At 42.0% G+C, this 15,954-nt stretch overlaps 1 protein-coding gene across 2 annotated transcripts in view; it reads left to right on the forward strand.

The window, feature by feature from the left end:
- The window catches only part of PAMR1 (peptidase domain containing associated with muscle regeneration 1), a 55,428-nt gene that overhangs the window by 23,588 nt on the left and 15,886 nt on the right, over positions 1-15,954 (forward strand). For both annotated transcript variants that reach the window (XM_079308377.1, XM_079308378.1), the window contains exon 6: positions 2,423-2,530. In XM_079308377.1, the coding sequence (XP_079164503.1) occupies positions 2,423-2,530 (108 nt within the window). The remainder of the gene's footprint in view (positions 1-2,422; positions 2,531-15,954) is intronic.

A 15,954-nucleotide genomic window follows, 5' to 3' on the forward strand; every position in this document is an offset into this window, starting at 1 on the left:
ATCACCACATGAAACCTCCAGAGAAATCCATATGTGGCATCTATATATATTTCTTACCTCATGCCATCTGGATAATAAGAAACTTCTCTGAGAGAAGCTGCTCTGAGGTTGGTCCATATGGTGGCAGTGATAGATCCTGGCACACAGGGGCTTTTCCTGGGGTGGGAAACACCTGAGCAGCTTGTGTGAGGTTCTGAGGAGTTCTGCACATTGCCAGAAGAAGCACCCCTCTGTACCCCATGCCTTTGAGAGTGCAGCCAGGGTGTGCAGCAGCTTGGAGTGCAGGGAGGGCAGGGTGCTGCTGCAGCTGCAGAGCTGAGCCAGGCAGGGTCAGCATCCCCTGGGAGGGGGCGCAGCCATGGTGTCCCCTCAGCAGGAGGTGTGTCCTCTGCACCTCGGGAAGGAGGTGATGACCCAGGCAGGGCTGCCACATAAACATGGAGCCACCCAGCTCTGGCTGCAGGAGGGCCAGAGTCCGTCTCTTTTGACTCAGCCATCACTGACAATCTCTCTTCCCACACTGCTTGAGCAGAGGGACTGCAAGGCAAGGGCTGGGGCAGCAAAGTCCTTCCCACTGTAAGAGAAAATCAGTGTTGTGACCTTCTGAAGAACCTCAACACACATGAGCCTATGGGACCTGATAACATATATCCCAGAGTCCTGAGGGAATTGGCTGATGTAGTTGCTAAGTCACTTTTCACAATATTTGAAAAGTCATGGCAGTCAGGTGAAGTCCCTGGTGACTGGAAAAGAGATAAAAATGCACCCATTTTTAAAAAGGGATAGAAAGGAAGGGCCCAGAAACTGTTGACCTGTCAGCCTCACCTCTGTGCCTGGGAAGTTCATGGAACAGACCCTCCTGAAAGCTGTGCTAAGGCACATGGAGAACAGGGAGGTGACTCAGGACAGCCAGAACAGCTTCACCAAGGGCAAGTCCTTCCTGACCAATCTAGTGGCTTTCTACAGTGCAGGGACTACACCAGTGCAGAAGGGAAGGGCTAGAGATGTCATGGCTGTGACATTCATAAGGCCTTTGGGCATGGCCACAGCATCCTTCTGGCTAAACTGGAGAGAAATGGATTTGTTGGGTGAACTGCTCGGTGGACGAGCAGTTGGTTGGATGGTCAGATCCAGAGTGTGGTGGTCAACAGCTCAGTGCCCCAGGGGACATCAGTGACAAGTGGTTTCTCTGAGGGGGCCATACTGTGGTTTGGATTTTGTGGGATAACACACTAATGTTTTAGTGATTGCTAAGTAGTGCTTACTCTAAATCAAGGACTTTTCAGTTTCTCCTGCTCTGCCAGTGAGGAGTTGCACAAGAACTGGGAGAGAGCATGGCCAGAGCAGCTAACCCAAACTGGCCACAGGGATATCATTGAATATCCACCACAGAATATCATGCTCAGCATATAAAGTGGGGTGAGTTGATTGGGAGTGTGGTTTGCTGCTTGAGGAAGGGCTGGTCTTCAGCTAGTGGTGTGGTGAACAACTGTGCTGTGGATAGATACTTTTATTCTCTCTAGCGTTATTTCTCTCCCTCTCTTTCCCTTTCAATGTAATTATTATTCCTATGATTATTATTATCATAATCATATTTTTTTTCAATTAATAAACTGTTAATATCTTAACTGATGAAGTTTATTTTTTCTTTCTCAATTTTTCTCCCCACCAGAGGTGATGGGGTGGGTGAGTTACTGCCAGCTGGGGTTCTATAATTCTATTCACTCATGTCCTCTTAGAACAGGCACATGTGTTATTACACAATGGAATTTGTTGGTATTTAATGCATAGTTATACATTCTGGTTTTAAATTATGCTGGTGTATACAGTTTGATATGTATCACTGTTAAATTGTTGTATGCAAGGGTTTTCTAGGGACAAAGCAACTCCCAAAATCTAAAACAACAAGACCCAAGACACAAAAAGAACTTCAAAAACCGTGGGTCCCAGAACTTATCCCTGAACTCTGGGTTAAATGGCAGGAAAATGCAGGTTGCTATTGAACTTCTTTGGTTTAATCTAAGCTCTAAACATTATTTGAACTTGATGAACATTATTTGTGTTCCATAAATATTTCTCATTACTTGACTGCAGTTAAAGGAAAATGGCAAAAGTAATATATGCTGGTAAGTAAGAACTGCTTAAAAGAGATATCAACTTCATTTACAGACACAGAATCAGTTAGGCTGGAAAACACCTCTGAGATCATCAAGTCCAACCTATGACTGAGTACCTTATCTTTATTAGATCCCTCCTCTAGTAAGTAAGAGCAGAAGACCTTTTGACATGCACCAGGCCCTTTACTGTGTCTTTCTAACTTCTAACCAAAATATGTAATTTACCCCAAGACACAGCCACCATGAGGAAAAGCAGATTCCCCATCCTATGAGAGATGATGAACACTTTTGCTTTTCTTTTGCAGCTTGTTCTTCATCTCCATGTCTTCATGATGGGACTTGCATCCTAGACAAGAGCAGCACCTACAAGTGTGCCTGTCTGGCTGGCTATACAGGGAATCGCTGTGAAAACTGTGAGTACAGGCATTGTGTGCATGACCAGCCTCCAGGGCTGTCACTGATGCATTTATTGTAAGGAGTGTCATTGGTGTGTGTAGGATTGGTCAGTCATAGAGAGTCAGAGGATGCACTGAGTTTCTTGTGGCTCTTTAACATGTTTCTTGCACTTCGTGAGTTTTACACTCAGTCATTCTGGAGCTTTATGTCAATCTGTAAAAAGGTAAAACAGACTTGAAGCTGGGAAATGGCACACAAGAAGTCTTTGTAATGGATTAACCTTATCAGACAGAGATATCTCTGCCTGCTGCTTTCCACTATGTGCATCAGCTGTTCTCTACTGAAAACACATAGCCCTGTGCTTAATGCACTAGACTGAGTGAGTCATAGGAAATTCATCTTTCTTCACAGTCACCTGGGAAGTAGAATTCTGGCTCCATGAAGGATAGAGATTTGGGATCAAAACAAATTAAAAAGCATTGATTCTGTTCATATCTATGCTGGTAGCCCTCACTGTACACATAGTCATACACCTGGTTTTGTCCTGACAAATGGATTGTAAAATAAGTGGATTCAGATCAATTGCCTGTTCCAGTGCTTTATTTCTTCATGGGTGAGAAAATCTTCCTCTAGCAGGGCTCAAAAGAGCATGAGGGAGTAAGAATTATATGCCATGATAAAAGCTGTGCAATCTATACTAGCTGAAAGGACTATTCTGAAATACTAAAGTCACTGAGCTTGAGCTGATTTCACTGGAAGATTTCAGTGGTAGTGGGAAATCCACTTGGGATCATATTTGGCCCAAGACAGAAAGTGTGGCTTACTGTGTCCTGTTGTGGCATTCCTCTGGCCATAAGGCACAGAATGCCTTGTCTGCCAGCACAGTTTTCAGTTCTATATTAGAGGAACCAATATACACCAAATCTCACTTCAGAATCTTTCCCCCCTCGTATGCCATTGTTAGGAGTGGATTTATCTCCTGGAATTTCTTTTATTTCATTAGGGGAGTTAAATCATAGTGGCATGATACTTCCTTTGTTGAATCATTTTGAGATGAAAGACCTTTCATTTTCTACAGATCCAGAAGTAGCTCAAATGTGAGGAGAGATAGTTCCATATTTTCCATAAACCTGAAAAAATTTTGTGTCTGAACAGATTGCACAGATTCCTGGTATGTTTTCTGTAGGGAAGAGGTTGCTAAAAATTGGAAGTTCCTGACCTCAGGAATAAGACTGTCTGGCTCTTCTGCTAACAGCCTCTTTCCTGTGAGTAGTTGTTTAGCAGGTCATTTAGGGACTAGAAACTCCTGAGCTCTTTGCAACTGCTCAGCAAGATTAGTTCTGCTCCTTTAGAATGGAGTGAGAAAAAAAAACCAAAAAAAAAAAAAAAAAAGGAAAGATTCCTGTCTGATTCAGAACCAACTGAAATTTCAAATAATTACATTTGCAGCAAACCTCAGCCCTAGTTTTGGCAGGCTCTACAGTACAGGCAAGGCAAGGAATGAAGTTCATATTCTTTTACTGACTTTATTTTGTAATTCCAGTGTAGAAGCTTCACCTGTGCAACCCACACAGTGAACAATAGGGGAGATACTTGAAAAACAATAGGATGAGATTTCTGTCACTGTAAGCAATGAAAGGTGCAGGTACTAACAGGATGAAAGAGAGGACACACTTATATATACAGTAAAACTTTTAACTTGATGAGAACCTTGTAGTTTGATTTATGACAGAACAATTTTGATGGATAAAATTCTGTTATTTATGATGTTTGTGACTGTATGTTTGCCTTTTGCTCATGCTAGACATAATATTGTTTTCCAACACCTATATTGCTGCTTTCTATGTGAATAACAAACCTCACAGTTGGAAAGCATCATGGCAAATACTTTTTATTTCTGGTTTCAAGTAATTTTTTTTCCTTAAGTTATTTCCTCCAATTTTGCCAAAATGCATTGTAAGTATTTTCCAATGTATGACAAGAAAAGTCAGAAAATTGAAATTTGATTTGGTTTTTAAGAACTAAAGGAAGAACTGGGGAAAATATCTATGGCTGTAATTCTTTAAAAGCTAGTTTAACTTCATGAACAGCCTTTTAGTTTAAATGTTAAAGACAGATTGTGTCTTCCTCAGAATCTTTCTGTTAGGTCTTTCAGCAAAAGTGCTGTCTTGTGAGGTGGAGCCAAGGGAAAGAAATTTATTTCTGCAGAAAACTGTCATAAAATAGTCACTTTTGGAATATTCAATACGATTTTGGACACTATAAGACTGACTATTTTTCAGTCTGGTTTTCTTGGAGTAAGTCAGGTGCAATCCCATTAAAGTTAATGGATGAAAAATAGGTATAAGAGAGAAGAAAATTAGAGCCCTTTAGTGTTAAGTGCATGTAGAAGCTCTGAGGTGATGCAACAGAAGGTACCTAGAGAGTTATGAGGGTTTTAAAGAAATCCAAGGGACATAGTTCAGATGAAGAGAGACTGTGGGATTATCTCATTGAGGAATAAGTTAAGGCCAAGTTAAACAAATTTAGCAATGGGTATTTCAAGACAGAATCAGATTTTTTTTTAATCCCTTACCATCCCAATGCTGCTCTTTTTTTTATGTTGCCAAGTTTAATTTTAAATATATGGGAATCACTATTGGAATTATGGAAATCACCTTAATGAGATAAACCACAGGGAACCTTTTGTTTCCTTCATTAAATTAAATTCCATCTATTTAGCAGGATGATCAACATTGGTCAAGCTGCTTTCCTGGGTTCATATTTAACTCCAATTGCCCTGTCACTTACAATTTGCAATATTAACAAATTAATCCAAGGTACAGGTTACTTACAACTAACAGCCTCTTTTATCTTCTACTATAGCAGCCAAGAAATTAACATTTTGTTTACAATTTGAAGGGCTAATAAAGTGATTTAAAGGCTTCAACAGCATGGAGTGAAATGTAGGCATTTATCTTTCTGACAGCTGTTAATATATTTCAGTCAGTCTTGTATCAGGGCATGAAATATTTTATATAACTATGTCTGATTTACAAATGCTAACCTTCTATCTTCTGACCCAAAACGCAATAAAGACAAATCCTAAGGACAGCAAAAAATACCTTCTTACAGATAAACATGCTTTGCTATCATGGTACAGTTGGTAAAGAAAACTAACTCCTGTTTTAAATACTTGGGCTTCTTTCTGATCTAAAAGTGAATTTGCAGTATATCTACATACTTCTCCCAGTGACCCCTTAGCCATGCTGACATGATTGAGAGAAAACTCAGGTTTTTCTCTTTGACCTTTGTATATTCTGATGCTGTCAGAGGCATTAGGAACCCACAAAATCAGATCATCTTGTTCTCCTAGCATACAAATACTGAGTCAAACCAGATACTTCATCAAAGGATGCAGGGGAAAAGTAACAAGCTGACTAGTGCACAACCTGCCTGCTAAAAACCATCCACTCCAGTGTCAGGCTGTCCATGACTGTGCAGTGTGACAACTACTTGTTCAACTCAAGCTGAGAAAGGCCTTTTCCAGAGTGTCCCTGTTGAGTTTGCCTGCTGAGGGTGCAGCTGTAGAGACAGTGCTGCTGGTACCCCATAGCAAATGCTCTTGCCCTCTGCTTGTCCTCCTCCTAGGACAGGCTGTTCTGACTCAAGAGTCCTCCCAGGGCTTGCTGGCCCCAAAGCAAGAGACCTTGACCTCATCCTGCCCAGAAATTTCCTGTTACCTTTATTTCAAACAAAGCCAGGCGAACTGGAGTTCCTACGCAAATAAGAAGAGCTCTGCTGAATGGGGAATTCAGGCTGAGATCTGATTTCCATTTTTATTCTGTTTCTCGCCCCTGTCTGCCAAGTAGGAGAGGTTTGTTCTGCATCCTAATGAAGAGTCTAATCCAACTGACAAAACTGTATAAACTAACTCCTTGCTGTAGCCTTTGATGTTGCTAGGGCTGGCCTTACAGTGTGCCAACAGGACTCTGAATATAGCTTTCAGGCCTTTCCCCACTGCTGATATCATCCACTTCCATCCTTTTTGGCCCCATACATCTGTGACTTGGTTCTTAGGGATCCACTCATCCTATCAGAGTGACTGATACCTAAGATAGGGAGGAAGCATTAACATCCCACCAACCACACCCCACCCCCTGTTCTGCTGTGGGAGAAAGGAGCCCAGCTGTCAGTGCTTGGCATAAGCTAGACAGAGTTTGAAACCCAGGAGAGCTTTGAATGAGGCACTGAGGAGAGGTTCTGGGCATTGAACCTAGTTTTCTTACCTAACCTTGGATATGTAATGCAGAGTTTTCTAATAGATTGCTTGGAGGATTTTTTTTTTTAATTTGTCGGAAATATTCTCAGTAATAGATTTTAAGGAGTGCCATAATCACTATATAAGTGTATAATTATACATTATATCAGTGTATAATCACTGTGCTGTTTGCAGCTCACACATGTTACACCTTACCTACCCTGCATGATTACAATAGAGAACTTCAGGTATAATTAAATAAATGCCCCTGAGTCCTTTCTTGCAACATTGTCCTGGAAATCAAATCAGTCCTATTCCAGCTAGGGAAAATGTTCCAAATAGAAATATGAGTCTTAATACGACTCTTAATTTCCCTGCTTCTGGGACTGCCATTGGGGTTTGGTTTTTTTTGTTTGTTTTTTGTTTGTTTGTTTGTTTTTAGTTGTTTGTTGGGCTTTGTGTGAATTTTCCAGTGTAAAATGGCTTGTTATATTGCTATAGATTTTTTTTAAAGGGAGAGAGTTCTTCTTCGCTTGTGTCAAGATCACTTTTTTTGGATGACTATGTCAAAGAGATGAGATAATTGCCACTCCTCCTCCACCACATTTCCACTGCCCTTCCTATTGGCATATATGTATGGGATGGGAAATAAAACCCCTGTTGTTGAAGGGCATATGTACCTGGAGCTGCTAAAGAGTGGAGGCTAGTGGCCTTTTTTCACTGCTGCAATCCAAGAGCTCACCTGTCTTGAGACCCACACAAAACCTTTCACCCAGTGGGGCAGTTCTTGATTTTTGAAGATCCATCAGGGGCTGCAGACTGAATCTTAACACAGCACCACCTTCTAGCCTGTCATGCAGCAGCTCTGTGACCACAGAATGGTCTCAGAGGTGGCTGTTTTCCAGAACCTTCCTGGAACTGCCTCTGAGACACAACATAATATGGAGAGGTTTTTAATAATTTGCTTCAGAGTTCAGTTCTGGTGGCATAATGCCCTTCCCTGTATTACTGAACTGATCAGAAGAAGATTGTGATACTGCATAGATGTTTGCTAGGATGTTATCTGTGCTTCCCCATCCTGCCTCACAACATACTCACTGCCCCCCAGTACATTTCTTTCCAGGAAAATCATGTGTTTTCAAGGCAATCTGTATTGGTTAGTGCCTAGTGCAGGTATTTGAAGGGCTTGGTTTGAGATGGAGGTAGAGATTTCTGCTCCCAGTTTTCTCTTCAGTATATCTCCTGGAGATTTCTCCCTAGGTTAGAAGGATGTTGGAACCACGTACAGAGAAACTGCCAAACCACCAAACACTGTGTGTGGTGCTTTAAGATAACCTAATATAAATTCTGGATTGTCTTGATTCACTGAGCAATAAACTAAAGCTGTGCAGCTCGTGTTACACAAACAGCCAAGATGCCTCCTAGGAGCACAGAAACACCTAAGAGAAAAGTGATGTTGATGGATATCGCTACAAACTTCTGAAGCAGCCACTAAACAACAGCTGATTGTAAATCAACCTGCAAAAACTGGTCCCTAGTACTGGCCTTTCCCTCAGTTCCATCTGTAAGACTGTTGGATTGGGTAAATCAAGTACTCTCTGGGAGGAAGGTGCTCACAGCACTTAAGTGTTTGGTCTCATAATACTTTTACAGTGTCTTGAAATTCCAGTGAGTAATTGTCACTGACAGCAAGGCTGAAAGAGACAGAATATCTGCTTTACTGACAACTCCTCTTGTCACTTTGCTATTTCCTCAGTGTCAATTAACCACACAATTCTTTCAGTTTTTTCAGAAAGTGCAACATATTTAGTAAAACTCCATGGTATATTCTGCCCAGAGCATAGCCCAAGGCATAGCCAACATCTAAATAAACAAGAAATGGTCTCTTTGTAAATGTAATCTATCCAAGGATAGGCCTGCCATAGGAAATATATTTATAAACTACATTAAATGTATTCATAGGCAATCTCTACTTGCTCACCTCAAAACAGTACTGAACTTTTCCCTCAGCCTGCTAAGAAATCTTAGAGATAAAATCATCCATAGGATTCTCCCTGGTATGACTTGCCACATGGAAGGATGAATCAGTGTCAGGAGGACAGGTGGGACCATGCCACATCTCAGGTACATCTCATTTTTGCCACACTGGATGGGACAAAGATGCTTTTGCCTGTCATTTCACCACTGAATCACTTAGAAGGCTGAGTTTTTCTGAAAATCCTCCTCTAATGCATGGCATAAACCAGCTCTTCAGCACAGAATGACTGCCTGCAGCCCAAAAAGCAGTGTGCATCACTGGCACATTTCAAGCTCACCCCCACTTTTTGCAAAGGTCACAGAATAGGGGGGTTGGAATACAGTTGTTAAGTTGCTGATGGAGATGCTTTCTGCCTCAGAGCTGAGTGTGAAGAGATGTAACTTTTGAGTTTTTTGGAGCTAGAGGAACTGAGAGAAGGCTCAGAGTAGATTTGGGATCTCTGCCTGTAGCAACCATTTATCATTGCTGGCCAGCTAGCCTCCCTCACCTACTTTACTAATCCTCTTCCCCTTTACTGGAGGCCTAGAAAAACAAAACACTCAACTTCTAAAAATACTCTAATAGTTTAGAAACATTGGTCTTCTGAACCAATGAGTAAAGACAACACCTGTTCTTAGAATTCCACAAATCACCTGAGAAAAAAATTACTTAAACCTCTATCTCCAACTCCCAAAGCTGGTATTTTATATTATACTATTCTCTGATTTCTACCCTTAAATTGCTTGAATCAGCCTGTCAGATAACCTTTGAATAAGTTCCAAAACAATAAATAAAGTTAGTAACAGCCCCCACCAAAACCATCCCCACCTTGCAAGAATAAAACATAGCTATTCCACTGAAATATGAACAGACAACATATCTCATCACCAGCAGCCATTCCAAACTATGATCATTCAGTAAACTCCCCCAATAACTACCTCCACAAACTAGAACTAGTCCCACACCATAACAACCAATCCCTCCAAGTCTCTGAAGAGGATCTGCTACTAAAGACAAAGAATAAACATAATCCACTGATATTCCACTCAAATAAACCATAAGCAACACCAAAGACATAAAGGAGACCCCCAAACTCAAAAACCACCCACACCCTGCAACAGATGCCAACATCAAACCTACATTTTCAGAATACAATGATAGGTTAGATGCAACTCCTACCCCTCCCAAAACAAAGCACACCCTATGAAAAGCACAAATAGGTCATAATTGTTCCTGCTGGGCCTCTCTCCAGTGTCCATGACCTGAAAACACGTTGCCATAAACTTTAGTTGTAGGAACCCTCCCAAAATACAACTTTTCTTTTTTTTCTTCCCCCTCCTACCCTTCTGTTCAGTCCTCTCTGAAGACTGCTGGTGCACTGTTTGTACTTTTGGGGTGCAAGCATACAGACTGCAGCTCTTGCAGTGCTTTGGGGTAACCTTACAAATACTTTGAAAGTTGGCTGAAATAATCAGCATTCTTCAAAGCTTTGTTCTTTGCCTTCCCCCTCCCCTCAAGTTCATTAAAAGGTTTATTCCTCCTCGAGGATTTTACACTCAAACATCTCTGAGGCAGTTACCTTACACACTTCCCTTCATGGGAATCATTTCATTGTCTTCCATGCCATTTGCTGGTGATGCAAAACACTGCCAAGGCAGAATGGCCCCAGGAGGTAGGAATGATGACAAAATTGACCAGGCAGAATCCCACTTGTTCTTTCATATGACTCCCAGTTTCCACTTTGGTTTCTTCAAGAGCTCAGAAACTGCATTTCACAGCCAATCAAATTGCCCTACTACTTCCTTAGTGCTCTTCTGCTTTTCAGTTCCCTTTATTTTCTTTTCCCTATACTCTCATCTCAATGCTTCGTAATTCCCATCCCTTTTTCTAAAATGGGCAATGCCAGATTGTCCTTCCTATAGGAAATTCAGCTCAGATCTCTGCAAAAGGCTAAATGAAGTATTCTGTCAGCTATGCCAGGTTGAATCTATATCATTAAATATTGTTCTCTTGTTTTGGTTAATGTACATGCAGAAACATTTTTTCACAGCAATATGCATTTACTTAGAGTGCCTTTTTCATCCAGTGTTGCCTGGGCTTGTCCCTGTTTATTTGGAAAGATGACATCTCCACAATGAAACACCTCAGGATTATTTACTTTCTCATTTGTAATTTGATATAATGATGAGCATAACCACTTCTTTCTTGCCCTATAATCTTCCCCCTGAGCAGACAGCGCTCTCCCCTGCAGGTTGATACTGTGATTTTTTTTCCAAGGGACACATTAGGGAACTTATGATAAATATTAATTCTTGCTACTGATGGAGAACATGAACGTTGAGGATTGTTAGGATTTCATTCACTCCAGTATCCCATGCACAAGCAGGTCCAGTTTTATAATTAAATAGGCCATCCAAGTACCGGAAAGGTTGTATCCCAAGACACAGCCTTCTAAGGGCTAAGAACAATGCTGATAAAGATCAAGTGGCTAATTGTAAGCAACAGCCTCCAAATTGCCTCCGGATGAATAAATCACAGTGAGTGATCCAAGCATATTTTCTCATGGATACGGTCTCATTCACAGAGGCAGGGAGCTAAAAAACATCAGAGGCAACTTCCAATTGGCTGGAAGGGAATGAAAAGATTTGGATTTCAGTAGGGATTACGTCATAATTTTGTGTAATTATTCCTATCTGGTGGAACTACTGCAAAAGCAAAGAGAGCAGGACTGGAAACCTCTCTGGTTCTTAGAGCTGGTTGATCAGCTGCTCTTGTTATGATTTTCTTTGACATTCCCAAGATTAATGTGAGGATTTGCAAAATGCAACAGTGAGAGGCAATTGAACTTCCAAGACTCTTTCATGGAGGATAAATTAAGGCCAAAGACCTTTGTAATGAATAGCCTGTCCCAGCACTTCTGCATGTGCTATGGCTGGAGCTGGGCATGGAACTGGGAGGATGTGTCCAGGGACATCACAAGAGGCAGGAGGTTAGAGTGTTAGAGTGTTTCCTCTCTTTTGAAACACAAGTGACAGTGGACAGAGATAGTTTATCAAAAATCCTCCCTTGCCAGCAACCTAAATGGAGGCTACTGTAATGCACGGGCATTTTGGGGAATAATTGTTACTCCTTCAGGACTTGTATTTGCTACTGAAGGCCAAGTTCCTGAGGGATATTGGCTCTTTTAGCTATTGCAATCACAGTGACATGAGCACTTTTATGGAGCTTAGCCTTGGCTAAGTGCTTGTGATAACACAGAGCTTGAGGTACCTCTGAGGCCCCTGCCTAGAACCTCACCCACTCCTTGCTGAGTCTGTGGTGAAAGGCATGACCAAGTAGAGCACAGCTTCTTTGATATGTGGCTGTAGCTGTTCAGAAAACACTGCCATCACTGTGAACACCTTTTTATCACATTAGTTTCCATGTCCTTTCTTGAACAGGATCCACTCTGATGTTTCTATGCATTTCCTGTTTGCTGTGAAAGCCTTGCTTTAAAAAAAATTAATTTTCAATCCAAACCTTAGCATTCTTGGCTTTTCTTGTTTATCCCTTTCTAATTTCTGGTTCTAAAAGTTGCAGCCACATTCTTTTTTAAAGTACAGAGCCTGTCAGCTCCAAAAAGTAAAGGTTCTGAGTGGAATCAAAGAAGACAAGCGAGCATTCTAGTCATCACCAGCCTCCTCAGGCACAGCCCGTGTAAACACACACCACCCCCAGAAAGCATTTTCTTCAGAGTCCTGACCAAGACCACCTGTCCTCCAAAGCTGTTCAGCTCCCAGCAGTCTGTTCCTGCTGTGGGGAAGAATGAAGATCACATTGCAAAGCTAATGCCATCAAGCCTCTCTGGCTCCATTCACATCCAGCTCTTGCCAGAATCTGGAGCAGAACAGCTGGGCTCCTTCGTGTGGCTTCTTAGTCATCAGTGCTCTCCAGTGTAGGAGAGGTGGGACGTTCAGGGAGGTGGTGAAAGAATGTTGGTTTCCTTTTGCTGGATCCTGCAGTGTTTGCTCCATTTATTCAGATGTTGAGCTGAGAGCTGTTCTTGAGAACAGCATCAGAAGATGCCAGGCTCTTTCCTGAATGTTAGTACCATCACTGTGGGTTGAGCTCCTTGTAGAAACAAAGCCTGTTCTGAAACAATTGTAGGCTCAGAGAGAGTGTCAGCATTGTCACAGAGAGGACATTCCCACCACAGTTGACACAGTTTGCTCTACGAGGCACTACAGGACCTCATGAGCCTGTGTTGCTACTGGCAGACTTATGATATGCCCATGATCTCAGCATGCAGAGAACCTTGAAGGCAGGCAGGAGCCAGACAAGAACACTGGGACACCTAAAGAATCAGTCTGGAGTTAGGATTCCTGCCTCATACTGTGTGTGACCCAATACAAGGTGTCTCAATGAGCAGAGAAGGGTGCAGAGCCATGCTGCCTCAGGATGGCAGGATGGCCTGACACTTCCCAATGCAGATTATTTTATCAAATCCATTGCCAAACCCAAATGCTGGTTTGAAAGCCCTTAGCAGTGCTTATGAGAAGCAGTAGAAAAGCGGGTCTGAGCACTCTGAGCCATGGCCTCCAGGAATCCCTCACCTCATTCCCTCTTGGAGGATACAGCCATTCTAAAAATATTTTGACAGCCAATGTCCTTATGCTTTTGGCTAAAGTTAGTCTCTGTGGGCTTATGTGTTAGGCATTAACCATCTCTGGCTGCTGTGCCAAGCTGCAAAAGAAGGATGTCTCTGGAGAACCATCTGAGTCCTCCCCCATGGCATCTTCTTTGCTGGCAAATCTTATGGGAACCTGGGCGCCCTCACCTTGTGGATGCATGCTGGGCAGAGAAGGGATAAGCATAGGAATAAGTGGTATCAGAGATTTACATGGACCAACAGAGCTCGTGGGCCAAGATTAAGAAATAAGCTCTGTTATGAGTGAAGACTACAGATTCTCTATGTCTGAATTCAGAAGAGCTCTTCACACATGGGGCTTTGCAAAGGGAATCACAAAACCCAGCACTAGCTGCTGAGCTGCTCCTTAACTCACATGCTTTGTGTTCAGACACTCTGAACTATCTGCTCCCATATGGTTCCATCACCTTTGGACAAAACCCTGCTGCTGAGAATAGTATGTACATTACTGAATGGTATAAAAATTACTGGTGATTTCTGCACAAAGTCAGGCCAGTTTAAGCGTAAACATAGTGAAAATACCAGGAGATGACAGGACTGTTCCTAGCTCTGTCAGTCACTCACTGCTTGCCTTCAGGTTAATCACTTGATAACTCCATGCTGTAGCTTCCCCAGCAGTAAAATGCAGATATACTAATGTTATAAAAAAAAATTGGAAAAACAGATATTACTGTTATGTAATGATAGGTAATCAGGCTTGCCCTCTAAACAAAACTTAAACTAAGGAAAAGAATTTGATCAAATCAGACTTACAGTCAAAATGGCAAACATTATGGGATTTACCACTATTGACTTTAGCAGGCTTGGCTGTAGGCAGCCTTTGCAAATATCAGCGAGCTCTATGAAATGCATGTAGGTGGAGCTGGCTGGGAGATTTCTGTCAGAATGGTTTCATAGCAGTAAATTTCAAAGAAATTTTAATTTTCTGCTGGATTTATCCTTTAATTTTTGTTTTCTTATTCACAGAGAGGAAAAATGTCACTTTCACATACTCTGCTCCCTCCAGCAGCAGGATCCTGGAGCCACATTTCTCAGGCTTCTGGGTCCTCTAGCTCCAGAGCACTTGTTGGCCAGTGCTATGAAACCATGAAAATCCAAAACTCAGATCCAAAATCCTGATGCTCAGCATCCCTGTGCAGGCGTTTTTCTGGCTCGGGGGCTGCTGTAACTTTTAGCAGCATGCAGGGTAATGACAGCACTCACTGGGGAACAGAATGTAATTTAAGCTTCCTCCAGACAAAATGTCCTCTTTTTGAAGATAGTTATTTAAATTTCTCCAGTTTCAGTCTATCAGGCTTTCTCTGACAGTCATTAGACTGGTTTGGGTAGCATGGTGGCCTCAGGGGTTCCAATGTAAGTCCATAATTATTTTTTTGCAGAAAGGATTCATAACAGCAGAAGCTGCTTTTATTCCCCTGCTGGTTACCAAGTGCAGTTTCTGTGACCATTTTCAGTGTTTTGTCTCCACTGAACACAACAGCACAACTTGTGCAAAAGCAACATTTAAGCACCTAGAAGAGCTCTGTGGTGCCCAACACATGAAGGATGTGGACATGTTAGGACAGCTCCAGAGGAGGGCCAGGAAGATGGCCAGAGGGCTGCAGCACCTCTCCTATGAGAACAGCCTGAGAGAGCTGGGGTTGCTCAGCCTGGAGAAGAGAAGGCTCTGGGAAGATCTTAGAGCAACTTTCCAGTACCTGAAGGGGGCTACAAGAGATCTGGAGAGAGACTTTTCACAAGGGCAGATAGTGATAGAACAAGGGAGAATGGCTTTAAGCAGAAGGAAGGTAGATCTAGATTAGATATCAAAAAGGAATTGTTTACTGTGAGAGTGGTGAGGCAATAAACAGGTTGCCCAGAGAAGCTGTGGGTGCCCCCATCCATGTCAGCATTCAAGGCCAGGCTGGATGGGGCTCTGAGCAACCTGGTCTGATGGAAGTTTCCCTGCCCGTGGCAGGGAGGCTGTAACTAGGTGATCTTTAATATCCCTTCCAACCCAAACCATACACTGATTCTATAAAAAATGTTCAGAGCTATCCTACTATATACATTAACATGGGTCAGCCTGAAAGCCAAGCTCTGACTCTGGAATATGCAAGTAGCAATATTAAAAAAATGTGCAAGCAAATTAACAAAGTTCCATGCATCCTATTGCACATAATTTCAGGGAAGGACAAAAAGGGAAATATAAACCTTTTATTAGTACCAGCAATGAGAAATGAGGTTTAATTCAGGCATGCAATATATTATTGAAAGGTTGTGCAGAATATAGAGATAATAAATTATATGTATAAGGGGGTATATATTATTTAACAAAGTGGGTGAGAGGAAGGCAGCAGAAAAAATAGTGTTCATTTAATGAAGAGACTCTGGGACAAAAGCAAATGATAATTCCATCAGGCAGGATTTGAAGGATATTGGAGACAGAAAAGTGTGGCTTGAGAGATTATCTAATTTATCTCACTGGTGATAAAATGAGCCTGAAGACTATTTCTAA

The sequence above is a fragment of the Erithacus rubecula genome (assembly GCF_903797595.1).
Source record: "Erithacus rubecula genome assembly, chromosome: 6".
Lineage (NCBI taxonomy): Eukaryota > Metazoa > Chordata > Aves > Passeriformes > Muscicapidae > Erithacus > Erithacus rubecula.